General features: G+C 39.8%; 1 protein-coding gene across 2 annotated transcripts; it reads left to right on the forward strand.

Annotated features, from left to right (window-relative positions):
* The first annotated feature begins 1,584 nt into the window (after window positions 1–1,584).
* On the forward strand, window positions 1,585–10,950 carry tmem170a (transmembrane protein 170A). Of its 2 annotated transcripts, XM_034177272.1 has the most exons (4): window positions 1,585–1,859; window positions 8,968–9,138; window positions 9,840–10,007; window positions 10,040–10,950. In XM_034177272.1, the coding sequence occupies exons 1-3, from the start codon at window positions 1,745–1,747 to the stop codon at window positions 9,968–9,970; spliced, it is 417 nt and encodes a 138-aa protein (XP_034033163.1). In that variant the 5' UTR covers window positions 1,585–1,744; the 3' UTR covers window positions 9,971–10,007; window positions 10,040–10,950. The 2 variants fall into 2 exon arrangements, with proteins under 2 accessions (XP_034033163.1, XP_034033162.1); XM_034177271.1 differs by having other exon boundaries at window positions 9,840–10,950.
* Window positions 10,951–14,191: the final 3,241 nt, after the last annotated feature.

Consider the following 14,191-nt stretch of genomic DNA (forward strand, 5'->3'; position numbering starts at 1 on the left):
CTGCACTGGGCGGCCAAGCACGGCAACTGCACCGCGGTCCACAAGCTGATGGACACGTGCAGAAAAAGCATCAGCAGCAGGTCACATGGAGGCCACACCCCCCTGCATGTGGCAGCGATGCACGGTCACGCTGACGTCATGGTCGCGCTTGTACAAGATTACGACGCTGACATCAACCAGAGGGACAACAATGGCAAGAAGGCCCACCACTACCTGGACCAAAGTGTGTCCTCAGAGCTCAGGAGGCTTCTGGGAGGTCCGGAGCAGAACAAGAGTGAAAAGACCAAAGATCGAGAGCAGCCCAAAGGTTTCAGGAGGTTTATTCAGATGTTCCAGACTCTCCTGAGGAAAAAACAAAGCTGAGCATCAGAATTCTCAAGCAGGTGGACAAAAGAAGCGCTGAAATGGACAATAATGTTAATAAATAACAATAAATCTCCATGAAGCATGTTTTAGATCTTTGAGTCCATATTTGAAATCCTAAAGGAGTCACTGTGTAAATTCACTTTTATATCAAACATTTTTAGATTTAAAGATGACTGAGACTTTTTCTAACACATTTTAAAAGTTTGTTTCCAAAAATACTTCACAGAAACTGACACAATGCTCAATAAAAAGAAACCAATTTTTCAAGTCTCCCAGAATTTACTTGTTTGTTTCTGTTCCTATGGCTTTAAATGAGAAGGAGCTGGCCACACCCACTCCCTGTGGACAAATAGATCGAGCAGGAGTCCACTTCTGCCACATGGACATTAAAACGTTTTTTTTTTTTTTTTGCCTGTATTTTGATTATGATGATTATCTACACATAGACACAAACATGTGGAACTTTGAAGAAGATTCACATGAAATTGTCGTCACATTTGACTATTACACCTTTCTTGTTTCAGGGAGGTGATGGTCTAGTGGTTAAGCGCTGGGCTTGAGACCAGAGGATCGTCTGTTCAAACCCCAGCCTGACCAGAAAAATCAGAAAAGGCCCTCGGGCAAGGTCCTTAATCCCCAAGTTGCTCCCGGTGTGTCGTGAGCACCTTGGATGGCAGCACCCTGACATTGGTGTGTGAATGTGAGTCATCATTGTAAAGCACTTTGAGCTTCAGATGAGAAAGTGCTATATATAAATGCAGTCCATTTACCATTTTGTTTATTTTGCACAAAATGATCATTTAAGACAAAATTTATTATATGACCCCTTCAAGAAAAGCTCGTAAAATAAGACAGCTTCCACTCAGTGTCAAGTTCTTTATAGTAACACAATTATTTGTGCTTATGTGTTGGTGATTTTCTGTTAAAGGTTAAAAATAAAGCTCTTTCATTTCCTAAAACCACAGGGAACACGTTGTACCTTCTCTGGTCAGATTTAATGTTCATTCTGAGGGAAAAATCTGTCAGCATGCAATCAAAAGGATGCTGTGTGGGATGACTTAAACAGAGTCAGTCAGTTAGAAGGATGCAGGAGTGCATGTGGCACAAGATTTACACCGGATGCCCTTCAAGGTGCAACTTCAGATCGATGTGAAGAAACCTGCTCACATCGCCGAGCGAGCTATATTAAAAATCTGCAACCTGACAGTCCACGCTCAGGGCACAGCGCGTCTGTGACGTCACAGCAAGTTGTGTTGACAGCTAACGTCTGCTAGCCTGATGCTAGCTGCCGTGCTGCATCCTAAACGGAGTTTTTCCGAGTCCTTCCAGGTTTTATTTACGTATTCTCGCCACGTGTGGTCTGCTGTCGCTGTGAGTCATGCAGGAAAACTACAGCGAGACCGGCTTCGTCAAACAAATGCTCGATTTTAATTTCGTGCCGAGGAAAAATGGAACCCACCGCGGAAACGACACGTACCTCAGCGACTTCTCAGGTCAGCCGACATGTCACAGAACGGGACCGATATCCGTGTGAGACGTTTTCGGACAACACGGGCGAGAAATAAAGTGTTAGTGTGTGCAAAATCTTCTTTGTTTTTCTCACCTTTTGTCACTGTTAGCTCGCTAGGTAGCTGGACTGGTCGCTTGATTGGTTTTGAAGCAAACCGGCCGCCATATTACCACTCCCATGTTCCGCTCCTGAACGCTCTTTTCTATTTTTAATGAGGCGCACGCAGCTTTATTCTTTGTGATTTACTTAAAAAAAAAAAAAAAAAACCCCGTAATGTACAGCTATCAACTGCGCAAATCGCCAGATCAAACATTTCACCTGTAAGTATGATTGAAATGGAAAGTTATGAACAATAATTTGAAGAGTTCTCTCCCTTATTCCAGCATAATACAACCCCTGGGAAAAATGATGGAATCACCGGCCTCGGAGGATGTTCATTCAGTTGTTTAATTTTGTAGAAAAACGCAGATCACAGACATGACACAAAACTAAAGTCATTTCAAATGGCAACTTTCTGGCTTTAGGAAACACTATAAGAAATCAAGAAAAAAAATTGTGGCAGTCAGTAACTGTTACTTTTTTAGACCAAGCAGAGGGAAAAAAATATGGACTCGCTCAATTCTGAGGAATAAATTATGGAATCACCCTGTAAATTTTCATCTCCAAAACTAAAACCTGCATCAAATCAGACCTGCTCATTAGTCTGCCTCTAAAAAGGAGTGATCACACCTTGGAGAGCTGTTGCACCAAGTGGACTGACATGAATCATGGCTCCAACACGAGAGATGTCAATTGAAACAAAGGAGAGGATTATCAAACTCTTAAAAGAGGGTAAATCATCACACAATGTTGCAAAAGATGTTGGTTGTTCACAGTCAGCTGTGTCTAAACTCTGGACCAAATACAAACAACATGGGAAGGTTGTTAAAGGCAAACATACTGGTAGACCAAGGAAGACATCAAAGCGTCAAGACAGAAAACTTAAAGCAATATGTCTCAAAAATCAAAAATGCACAACAAAACAAATGAACGAATGGGAGGAAACTGGAGTCAACGTCTGTGACCGAACTGTAAGAAACCGCCTAAAGGAAATGGGATTTACATACAGAAAAGTTAAACGAAAGCCATCACTAACACCTAAACAGAAAAAAACAAGGTTACAATGGGCTAAGGAAAAGCAATCGTGGACTGTGGATGACTGGATGAAAGTCATATTCAGTGATGAATCTCAAATCTGCATTGGGCAAGGTGATGATGCTGGAACTTTTGTTTGGTGCCGTTCCAATGAGATTTATAAAGATGACTGCCTGAAGAGAACATGTAAATTTCCACAGTCATTGATATGGGGCTGCATGTCAGGTAAAGGCACTGGGGAGATGGCTGTCATTACATCATCAATAAATGCACAAGTTTATGTTGATATTTTGGACACTTATCCCATCAATTGAAAGGATATTTTGGGACGATGAAATGATTTCTCAAGATGATAATGCATCTTGCTATAGAGCAAAAACTGTGAAAACATTCCTTGCAAAAAGACACATAGGGTCAATGTCATGGCCTGCAAATAGTCCGGATCTTAATCCAATTGAAAATCTTTGGTGGAAGTTGAAGAAAATGGTCAGCAAAGCTGATCTGGTAACAGCAATCAGAGAAAGTTGGAGCCAGATTGATGAAGAGTACTGTTTGTCACTCATTAAGTCCATGCCTCAGAGACTGCAAGCTGTTATAAAAGCCAGAGGTGGTGCAGCAAAATACTAGTGATGTGTTGGAGTGTTCTTTTGTTTTTCATGATTCCATAATTTTTTTCCTCAGAATTGAGTGATTCCATATTTTTTTCCTCTGCTTGGTCTAAAAAAGTAACCGTTACTGACTGCCACAATTTTTTTTCCTGATTTCTTATAGTGTTTCTTAAAGCCATAAAGTTGCCATTTGAAATGACTTTAGTTTTGTGTCATGTCTGTGATCTGCTTTTTTTCTACAAAATTAAACAACTGAATGAACATCCTCCGAGGCCGGTGATTCCATAATTTTTGCCAGGGGTTGTAATAATAATAATCATAGGTGGCTTGTGTGTAGCCACATGTAGAGTTTTGTGTTGGACGAACTATTTTAAGACCTTTATTACTTGCGCATAGTTTTGGAGCTTTAGGTGTTGTTCCTGTGAGCTTTATTACTAATATTAGACTGAAACTCAGCTGTGTGTAATAAATATTGTCATTGCAGGGAAAACTAACTCTGCTGTAGTTAGTTAAGTGGTGTTTTATTCTTTCAGCGCAAGTATTTAAAAAAAAAAATCCACTATTGCTATGTTACCCATTATGACTTTTATTATCCATCCACTTTTGTTCATGATATGGTACATATATCGATAAGCTTGATAATGATTACACAAGACTTGTATAAACTTTGATTAAAGAATCATAATTTTTAGACTGGAGTATTTGTTCCAGTGGGATTTCAGTAATTGAGAATAGAAGGTGAGAATGTGTCAAAGTACTAAGAGAAAGAAAGGAAATAAATGAAACAGCTAATCATGGCAGATACAGATTAGGAGGCATGAATTTTACATTATCTGGAGAACAAAAATAAATGAGAATCAGCCCAGTTATTACTCCAAACTGTTGATGCTCTAATAAGTCTTCTGTGTGCAGTCTCCATAAGTTGCGAGTGGTAAGATGGCCGCCAGTTTGCTTCAACGGTTTGTACAGAGTGTGTGGGCCAATGAGGTATCCAGTATTATATTCAGATCAATGCCTAGATGTTTTGCTAGTTGTTTGCTAGTTTTAAGCTTAGCCTTAAGGGACTTTCACACTGCATGCATTGAGGGTGTTAGACACGTCGTGGATCACTAAAAAAAACATTATTTTCAGTGAGACACTTCACGCGATCATTTTAGGATCATTTTTCCATCGTCCAGCTCTGCTTATCGTCAAGTTGCCGTGGTCAAAGTTCAACCCAGTCCAACTTTCGCAGCTGTGCGCTGTGACATCGCTTCGCGTTGTCCACCAGAAATGAGGCATCAGGCCAAAACATGGACAACTACAGTGCAGAAACATATCACAGATCTTCTCGTGTATACACAGCAGTTTTAAGAAAATCCTTGCAAATTTTTTTTAACCTCAAAATTAATTCTGATTACTGTAATAAAAATTTTCTTGCATTACAATACTTGTAATTAAAATAGTAAAAAATAAAAATCAAATATTCTTTAGAAACCTTACTTCATCTGTAAATTAAAACCACATCTTACCTGTTGTTTCAAATGAGATGATTTCTTGATTAACATTATAAGGAACCTTGGACATTTATTTTTAGACAAATAAAACAGCATGGAAATTAATGTGTATATTTTTAAGTCTGGTGGATTATTCATATCTGCATTTTAACCAGGAAAAGAGACACTGTAAATAAATATGAATGTTTATTAACATGTATATGTCGCGGACATGAACGAGAGAAGCTCTTCAGCATCTCACCATGTCATTTAGGTCCTTCAGACTTTTTTCAGTAAATGCTTTGTGGAGCATTAGCATGGCTAAAAGCCTTCAACTTCTGGGGGGTCTTGCTCCCCCCTCGCACGCCCAACTATGGTCCTCTTAACCCCCGCCATTTTAAGCATTTTCTTTATTTGCATCTCACATGCCTGGAAAAAGTCCTCACCATGCCATTTAGGTCCTTCACACTTTATTTTCAGTAAATGCTTTTGTGGAGCATTACCATGGCTAAAACCTTCAGCTTCTTGGGGGGGGGGGGGGGGGGGGGGGGGGGCACCTAACTACACCTCTCTTAACTCCCTGCCACTTTAAGCATTTTTTTTTTAAATGCAGATGTAAATTCATATTCAAACTTCTGAGCTTGTTGACAGTAGGGCTGCACAATATGGTCAAAGTAGCTGAACTTTCAGATCGTTTTATGAAAATCCTCCTTTGTGCCACTCCATCAGGAAGCTGTATTTTATCATTTTCATTAAATTTATACCAAGTTGTAGAGATTTCCTCTCAGTCTGAGTTTAAGGAAGACAATTTTAGATTTTTTTTTTTTTTTTAAATGGCAACAAATTAAACTGTGTGAAATATCAAGTGTCCAATACATTTGAGGGCAATTGAGAAACACTCGGGCAGCATCTTACATCTCAAATAAGCAAACAGAGTATGAATCAGCTGCTGCTTGCTCACTTTATTAATCTAAAATCACCAGACAAACAGGTGTAAAGGAGAAGGGCTGCTTTTAACAACCTGGACCTCATTTCTGGCATAAAATACGGCCGTTTACTCACCAATATAACTTTGGTGCCATTAGGAGTCTGTGGTTCAGACAACGTGTTCAGGTTCAAATCTGGCTTAAAGATTTTCTTCTTCTACTGAGGTGGATTAGAACTTTTTTGTGGAACACGGCGCCAGCAACTGTACAGGAGGGATCTAGCAGTCAATATGTGTCATTGATTTCAAAATGGCTCTTTTCAACCAGACGTGTGGTGCCGTGACATGTCAATCATCTGGGTGTCCAATCACATTTCAGGGGAGTCCAGTGCAACCCAGCTATACCCATGCCAGGAAGTGTTCAACATTTGACATTTCCTGATTCACTGTGGACTCAAAATTTAACACTTCCTGTATCAGTCTCAACTTGTCATTGGATTCCCGTCACATCCCATGAGATCTCGTTTAGGGCCGCTTCACACATAGTGCAAATTTTGTCAAATTGTGCATTAAGTGCGCATGAAGCAGGAATCGTATGCAAACCGAGTAATTTCGTAGCTGGTTCCAATGCCTCGTACACCTGTTGCTGCAACTATTTGCACACACCAGCGGCTGAAAGACAGAGTGTGCGCTGTGTGAGCCCATTGATCTCTGTCGTGGCAGGTGTCGGCCAAATTCCAGGTGACATGCAGAACATCTAACACCGCTCGCATGGCACTTAGAAAATATATGGCCATTTGCACTCTTAGCATGACAACAGACTGCAGACAATCACTGTCGTACTCGCAGTGAAAAGTGCCCCACGTGTGTGGCTTTGGTGTGTGCGCTGAACTGACAGGAGGCGTGGCTATGACAGAATTGGCTGTGGGGATCTGTCATTCTGGACATCTCAGCTGCACAATACTGTGTTTGAACAGACATGGACTAACAACGTGTGTCTGTTTGCTGTCATCAAGTGGACATAAATATAAACATATCACTGTGGCGATGGGCTGCAGCAAGCGAGCATGTGCGCACAGCATGCACATGGACAGGCTGCCCCAGGTTGAAACGAACCATCACATCATAACACGCAGCAGGTGATCTTACTGTCACGTCACCCACATGAGCTCTGTTCCACATGACGCAGTGTCCTGTGATGCGCCATCCACAAGATACGCGTGTCAGCAGGACACGCATGCGGGCCGGCTAGAGATGAGCCAGCAGATGTGGACATGAATGAGACAAGCAAACTGCTTCACTCATCTCTCATCTTCAACCGCTTTTCCGGGTTCAGGTCGCGGGGGCAATGGCTCCAGCAGGGGACTCCAGACTTCCCTTTCCCGTGCCGCATTGACTACCTCTGACTGGGGGATCCCGAGGCGTTCCCAGGCCAGTGTGGAGATATAATCTCTCCACCTAGTCCTGGGTCTTCCCCGGGGTCTCCTCCCAGATGGACATGCCTGGAACACCTCCCTTGGGAGGTGCCCAGGAGGCAGCCTTACCAGATGCCCGAACCTTATTCGTGTCATTTCATGACTGTACATCAGTGACCACGGGTCATCTACAGAGGAACAGGCGGATCATATTTGTATTGCCCACTTGATAAGAGGGATTTAATACAATGCAATGTTTTTATATGGTGCGTCATTTTTATTTTATTTTTTTAATACGTCCATGTGCTTCCTGATATGAGGCAGTGTTCAGCACCTTTTACAGGACGGCGATGGTAGCTCACTTGGTAAAGTTTCTGACTGGCAATTAGAGCTTTTGGAAGGCGCGGGTTCGAATCCCGTGGGTGACATTTTTTTCTTCAGCAGTAACCACATCGCGCAGCTGCTTGGGAAAAGCTGCTGTGTTCCCACGTGCACGAACCGATGCACCAGCATCGTGCACGCCTGCCCGTTGGCGCGATGTTTCATGGTGCGTTCATACCAGCTGCTCCAGTGGGTGTTGTCCTGGAGCTGTACATACTTACACTATGTGTGAAGGGGCCTTCATTGTCAAACCAGGAAGTGTTGATCCAGGAAGTGTTCAACATTCAACTTTTTTTTTTTTTATTTAATGAGACAAAAAGTTACACAGAAACCTTACAGAGGATTAAATACAACGGCTGAATGCAGCTCTTTGTGTTGCCAGTGAAGATGTGATGTTGTCCATCCATCAGAGCCCCAAATCCACCGGATACCGACGGGCTAAGTGATATTTGCCACCAGAAAATAATTTCATTCTGTTGTCGGTGTGAGTACACACTAACTTTAACCTGAAATTTTGAGCTTGAAATTCATCAGTTGCCTCCTGTATAGCTTTGACATCATGATGTCTCTCTTTATCTCGAGATAATCACAGCAGTTTCTTATTGGATGCCATATGAACAGTCTTGTGGAAGAGAAATGTGGAACCCTAGTTAATTTACTGCTAAATGCTAATCCTTGATTTTTATGTTTCCTATTTGTATATTTTACTATCGTATGATTCTTCTCCAAGAGATGATGATTTGATCCAGGCTCCACGATAAGATGATTGTGATGCACCATGTATCATTCCACCCAGACTAACTAGTTGTCGGTTGCTGTACGTGTGCCCTGCGGCTGTCGTCAGATTCATCACACGTTCACAAACATATTGTGATTTACCAGTCGCACACCACATCTCCAGCAACAAACATGTTTTATAAGAGTGAGTACTACATTACATTCACCTCAGACAAAATTTTGCTCTTTTGCATCGAGCTGGATTTATACTCACTGCCGTAAAATCGAACGCGTGCTGAATATGTTGCACAGCATGATGAGCTTCTTGAGTTTTCCACACGTCTTGCCAGTCGGTGTTGGCTCAGCGTATGCTGAACGTGAACACTGTGTATGTCCGTCACTGTGTGTGAGACGTGTGTTCTTGACGTGTGTGCAGAGATGTGGTATGGAGTCTTTATGTGGGCGGCGGTTTCCTCTCTGGTCTTCCACCTGCCTGCAGCGCTGCTCGCCCTCACGACCCTGCGACAACACAAGATAGCACGCTTTATGCCCCTCGCCATCCTCCTCATGGGAATAGTGGGACCAGTGTGTGGAGGCGTCCTCACCAGTAAGTGTGTGTGTGTGTGTCCGACTTCTCAGCTTCAGTGTTAGAAATCCTTGTCCTCAAAGTTAAAGGTAAAAATGCACCAAACAGAATTAAAGTGGATTAAATGAATGGAAAAACAACCAAACCACACTGTTTAAACCAAGATTTTGTAGACTGACGATGGACAACTGACTCCAGCAAAAACTCACGGACTAAGGGACAGGTGACAGAGACGACTGATGCTCAAAAACACTGGCGTAATATTAGCATGTAGCTGACAGTGTTCACCAACTAACAGAACCAAAGTTTGATTGATTTATAAAAATTGATTGATTGATTGATTGATTTATCTCAGTGATCTTCCTGTGCCGCTAGTTAGCATGCTAACGTCTCTGTAAGAGGTCATGAAGTGTGATCTGGTTACAAAACAGAGCTTTTTAGATTTGAGAGTTCATTTCTGGCTAAGTTTAACAAAATATTAGTTGACAAAAGTAGTGGGTGGATCATGATGTTATCGGCCTGTCTGTCATTATCAGCCCACCTTTGGCGAGCTGTTATAGAGCATCAGTGTCTTTTCTAGGCTGTCACTTAAACCAGGGTTTGGCTGAGCTGCTCGGACGCTGGACTCATTCAAGATCTTTTAAAATCTAATTCTGTTGGATGTCGCTTAAATGTGAACAGAGCATTTTTTGTGTCGCTCCGTGTTTTCCTGTTTGTTGAAGGTGCGGCCGTAGCTGGTGTCTACATGGCAGCAGGGAAAAGGATGATCTCCTTGGAGGCACTGGTTTTCGGTGTAGGACAATCCTTCTGTGTCCTCATCATCTCCTTCCTCAGGATACTCGCCACGCTTTAGCAGCGCTTAGATCTGACACCCCCAAGCTTCCACGTCGGTATGAAGCTCATGACATCTCTGCGGTGATAGCTGAAAGCTTCACCCCGTGCGAAGAAACATGATCTCTGGACAAAATAAATAAATCACTGCAATCCTGAGAGAAAGTCTAGAGACGATCGCCACTCAGGACAGAAAATGTGCGTGACGTCATCAGGCCGTGATCTCTGGGAAAGTGTTTAAAGCGGGTTTTTTTTTTTTGTTGTTTTCTTTGTGTGACGTCAAGCAGCAGGTTTGAACTTTTCTCAGGGTTCTGTGTTCGTCTCAAAAAACAAAACACAGACTGCACAAAAAAAAAAAAAATACAGTCATCGCACTCGCACAGGATATGATGCGCATATGCAAGTTTTTCCCCTCCCTCCCATTGAGGCCTTACTTTATATTTTGTCACATCCAAAGTGGGATTTAATTCTTCAGGGCTGACTTATTTAACACATCATCACTCATGCTTCCTTTCCTCATTTTTCCGATCAGTATATATATATATATATATATATATATATATATATAACAATTCTGCAAGAATTTTAAATATTTTTTTACAGGAGTCAAGTGTTAAAATAATTGGAAATAAGCCAAAAAGTCACAAGAATCAAAATTTGAACACCTCAAATTTTACAGAGCTGTCTGTTATTATGAGAATCACATTTTTAAGTGTAATGATTCTCTTTAAAATGTGTTTTTGTTTTTGTTTTTTTTTGTTTTTTTTGCACAATTACAAGTGTACCTCATTGATCTCATGTTCCTACAGAATTAAACTTCTTTAAAGTATCAAATAAAATAGTAAGTGTTACATTTTGGCATTTCTTTTTCTTGTTTTTCTGGTTATAAACAGTTGTTTAAATATGATCTTCTGTGTGTTGTAGAATTTTACATTTTGATTGAGTCAAATGTGGGTTTATTACAACCATTACATATTTCTGTTAAGAAAAAAAATATTTTTTGTGATAATCACAGTTCTCAAATTAAAACATTTCTAATGATTACATAAAGCATTATGGTTTGGTTATGATAAATTAATTTTTTGAGGAAGATTTTGGGAGTTTTCTGATGAAGAAATCAACTTCTAACAAAAGCTATATTTTAATTTTTAAAAAGTGTATTTTGTGACTAATATAATTTAAAGAATATTATTGGTGTTATAAACTCAAAATCTCATTTTGCACATGACTTTCTCTTATACATCCACTGTCTTTATTCTCTGTTATTACATTTACTGTGAATCACAGTATTTTTTTCATGTTAAATTTTTCAGAGGTGTGTAATACTGTGTCACTGATACAGTTTTGTGTGGAAGTGTACTTATTTGTATATATTCTAAATTATTTTCTGGTCTTTGAAGCTTTATAATTGTTCAGACCAAATAAAATCTTTAGTTTTTGAGATTAAATGTGCATAAGAATGTAAAATATTTCTCCTCTCCCACACCCCCACCCCTGTAATTTATTAACTGAATCACCAAATGTTAAAATTCTTCACTTCTTGGTATCTTCTTTTATTATTTCAAATGTTCACTGGCCACTGTTGATTGTTAAAATATGGAATATTTGATGACGCTTCAGTGTTTATGGTTTGTTTTTCCAGTTTTATATTAAAGTAATTGCTGAGAACTGTGATGTGTGTAATTCTGCTCACGTCTACATGATTCGTTCAACATTAAGATTATGGTGCTTGGAAAAAAATGATAAATTCTAATCAAGTATGATAAAAATGAATCTTGAATTGATCAGTAAAAACATTTGACATCAGCATCCCAAATGTTTATAGTTGATTTAGCATTGTTAAATTTGGATAAATCTTAACATCCTCAGTCTTGTATTTTACCAACACCTCTAACTAGGATATTTATTTATTTTTAAGTAGTTGTGTGGAAATTGCCTGGTGGAGTGTAACTAAAAAGCTTGAACATGAAAAAATGAAAAAAAAATTGAAGTAAATATTAAATTCTGAGATAAAATTGGTCACCCCCCCTTTTAATTGCTAAAACCATTTAGCTAAAACAGCTATCATGATGATGGGTGATGACTGCATTTTTGGTCTGATTTTTTTTTTTTTTTTTAAAGTAGTGCTTAGAACTTTTGAGCTTTCTTTAAAGTGAAATCTTACACTCGTATTTGTTGAGTTTAAACTGGAGCTTTTGTTTTATTGCACTGGAGATTTAAGAGGATTTATTTGTTTTCTGCATTATTGAATGTCTGCATGTGTTTTCCTTCTTCAGCTGGTTCTTTTCATTCTTAAAAAAAATGTTTAACTCCTTTTTGCTGTACTGTGAGCTCACGTGGTAATTTAGAGCTAATAGGCTAATTGTCATTTTGAAGTTTTTTTTTTTTTTTTTTTTTTTATTCAGACTTGTCAGTTTCTGATTTTCCACTTATCCTCATAACTGACTTTCTCGGGTGGTGGTTCTATTCGATCTTGGATTCTTTGTATGGCAAATTAACATAATTACAACAAATTGACTTTTGACGGATGATACTTTGTTCTACAAAGTTATAAACCTTGTTTTAAGGCAGAAATGTATTTTCAGTCTCTTATTTTTTCAGTGCTTTTTGGTTCTTTTAAGTCAGACAAAAACAGTTTTAATTAGTGCATTACTAATTTAGAACTAAGTGTCATATAGGTACGTGATAAAAAAAAATTAAAGGAATTGTAGTAGAAATGGTGTGGTTGGAAAGAGCCTATAGAGACCTTCACAATGGTGTTTATTTGTTCTATGTCACATGATGAAAGGTATGAGCATTTGAAGGTTGGAAGATCTTGGTATTTTTCATCTGTGTGCTTAAGGGAAAAGCTGTGACGGGTGTCTCATTGTTTATGTTTCAAAATGATGGTACTGCATCAAACCTAATTATCTTATTTAAGTAGGTGATTTTCAACGACCCACCATATAAACACTTTTCTGACAGTAGTTGCCAAGCTAAAAAAAAACCCGGGCTATTTCGCCATGTCCGCCGTCTTGACATCGGTGTTGCAGATCATAAAAATATGCACGCAAATGCTTCAGTCACCAAACATCACAGCAAAATACATAATCACATTAATTAAATGTTCTATATTATTTGAAACTGATCTTACTCACTTTTACGATGAAATCATCTCAAGGCGCTTCACACAACATAAAAAAAAACAATTAAAAATTTAAAACAATAAAAAAACAAAACCATAAAAGAATACAAGAATAAAAGCACATCATAACACTAATGATAAAACAGGGAAAACAAATGAGTCTTTAAACGTGACTTAAAAGTCTCCACAGTATCCGACTGCTGAATGTGTGCCGGGAGATTGTTCCACAGAGCTGGGGCACGGTAGGAGAAAGCTCTGTGACCAGCAGAATTTTTACTCACCCTGGGAACACACACAAGTCCTGCACCCTGAGAACGCAGGGCCCGAGCTGGTACATAGGGGCTTACCAGGTCAGCCAGATAGGGAGGTGCAAGTCCATGAACAATTTTATAAACTAATAACAGAACTTTAAAATCCAATCTTTCAGCAACTGGAAGCCAGTGCAGGGACGCCAAAACGGGCATAATGTGGTCAAACTTTCTGCTTTGTGTCAAAAGTCTGGCAGCAGCGTTTTGAACCAGCTGAAGACCCCTAATCCTGGACTGCGGTAAACCAGAAAATAGAGCATTACAATAGTCCAATCTAGAAGAGACAAATGCATGAATCAAAGTCTCAGCATCAGCCATAGACAGGATGGGACAAATCTTCGCTATATTTCGCAAGTGGAAGAAAGCAGTCCTCGTAATGTGTCTAATGTGGAGGCCAAAGGACAACGTAGGATCAAAAATTACTCCAAGGTTCCTCACTTTATCCGTATGATGTATAACACACAAACCTAAGCTAAGCGCTAGCTGATCAAATTGATGCCGATACCTCGCTGGACCAAGAACCATAAGTTCAGTCTTATCAGAATTTAAAAGTAGGAAGTTACTAGACATCCAACTTCTTACTGATGCAAGGCAATCTTCCAAAGATTTTATGTCAATGAGATCACCAGCAGTCATTGGCATGTACAATTGAGTGTCATCAGCATAACGATGAAAGGGAATCCCAAAGCGCCGCAGTATATTCCCAAGGGGTGCTACATAAAGGGAAAAAAGCAGGGGGCCAAAAAACGGATCCCTGCAGAACCCCAAACTTCATGTCCCTACGATCAGAGGAGGTGCCATTACACAATAC

Source organism: Thalassophryne amazonica, chromosome 8 (assembly GCF_902500255.1).
Source record: "Thalassophryne amazonica chromosome 8, fThaAma1.1, whole genome shotgun sequence".
Lineage (NCBI taxonomy): Eukaryota > Metazoa > Chordata > Actinopteri > Batrachoidiformes > Batrachoididae > Thalassophryne > Thalassophryne amazonica.

Coding starts and splice junctions, on each gene's coding strand:
- tmem170a (XM_034177271.1), top strand. CDS start 1,745: ATGCAGGAAAACTACAGCGAGACCGGCTTCGTCAAACAAATGCTCGAT. Junction 1,860..8,967: donor GTACCTCAGCGACTTCTCAG/GTCAGCCGACAT, acceptor ACGTGTGTGCAG/AGATGTGGTATGGAGTCTTT. Junction 9,139..9,839: donor GTGTGGAGGCGTCCTCACCA/GTAAGTGTGTGT, acceptor TGTTTGTTGAAG/GTGCGGCCGTAGCTGGTGTC.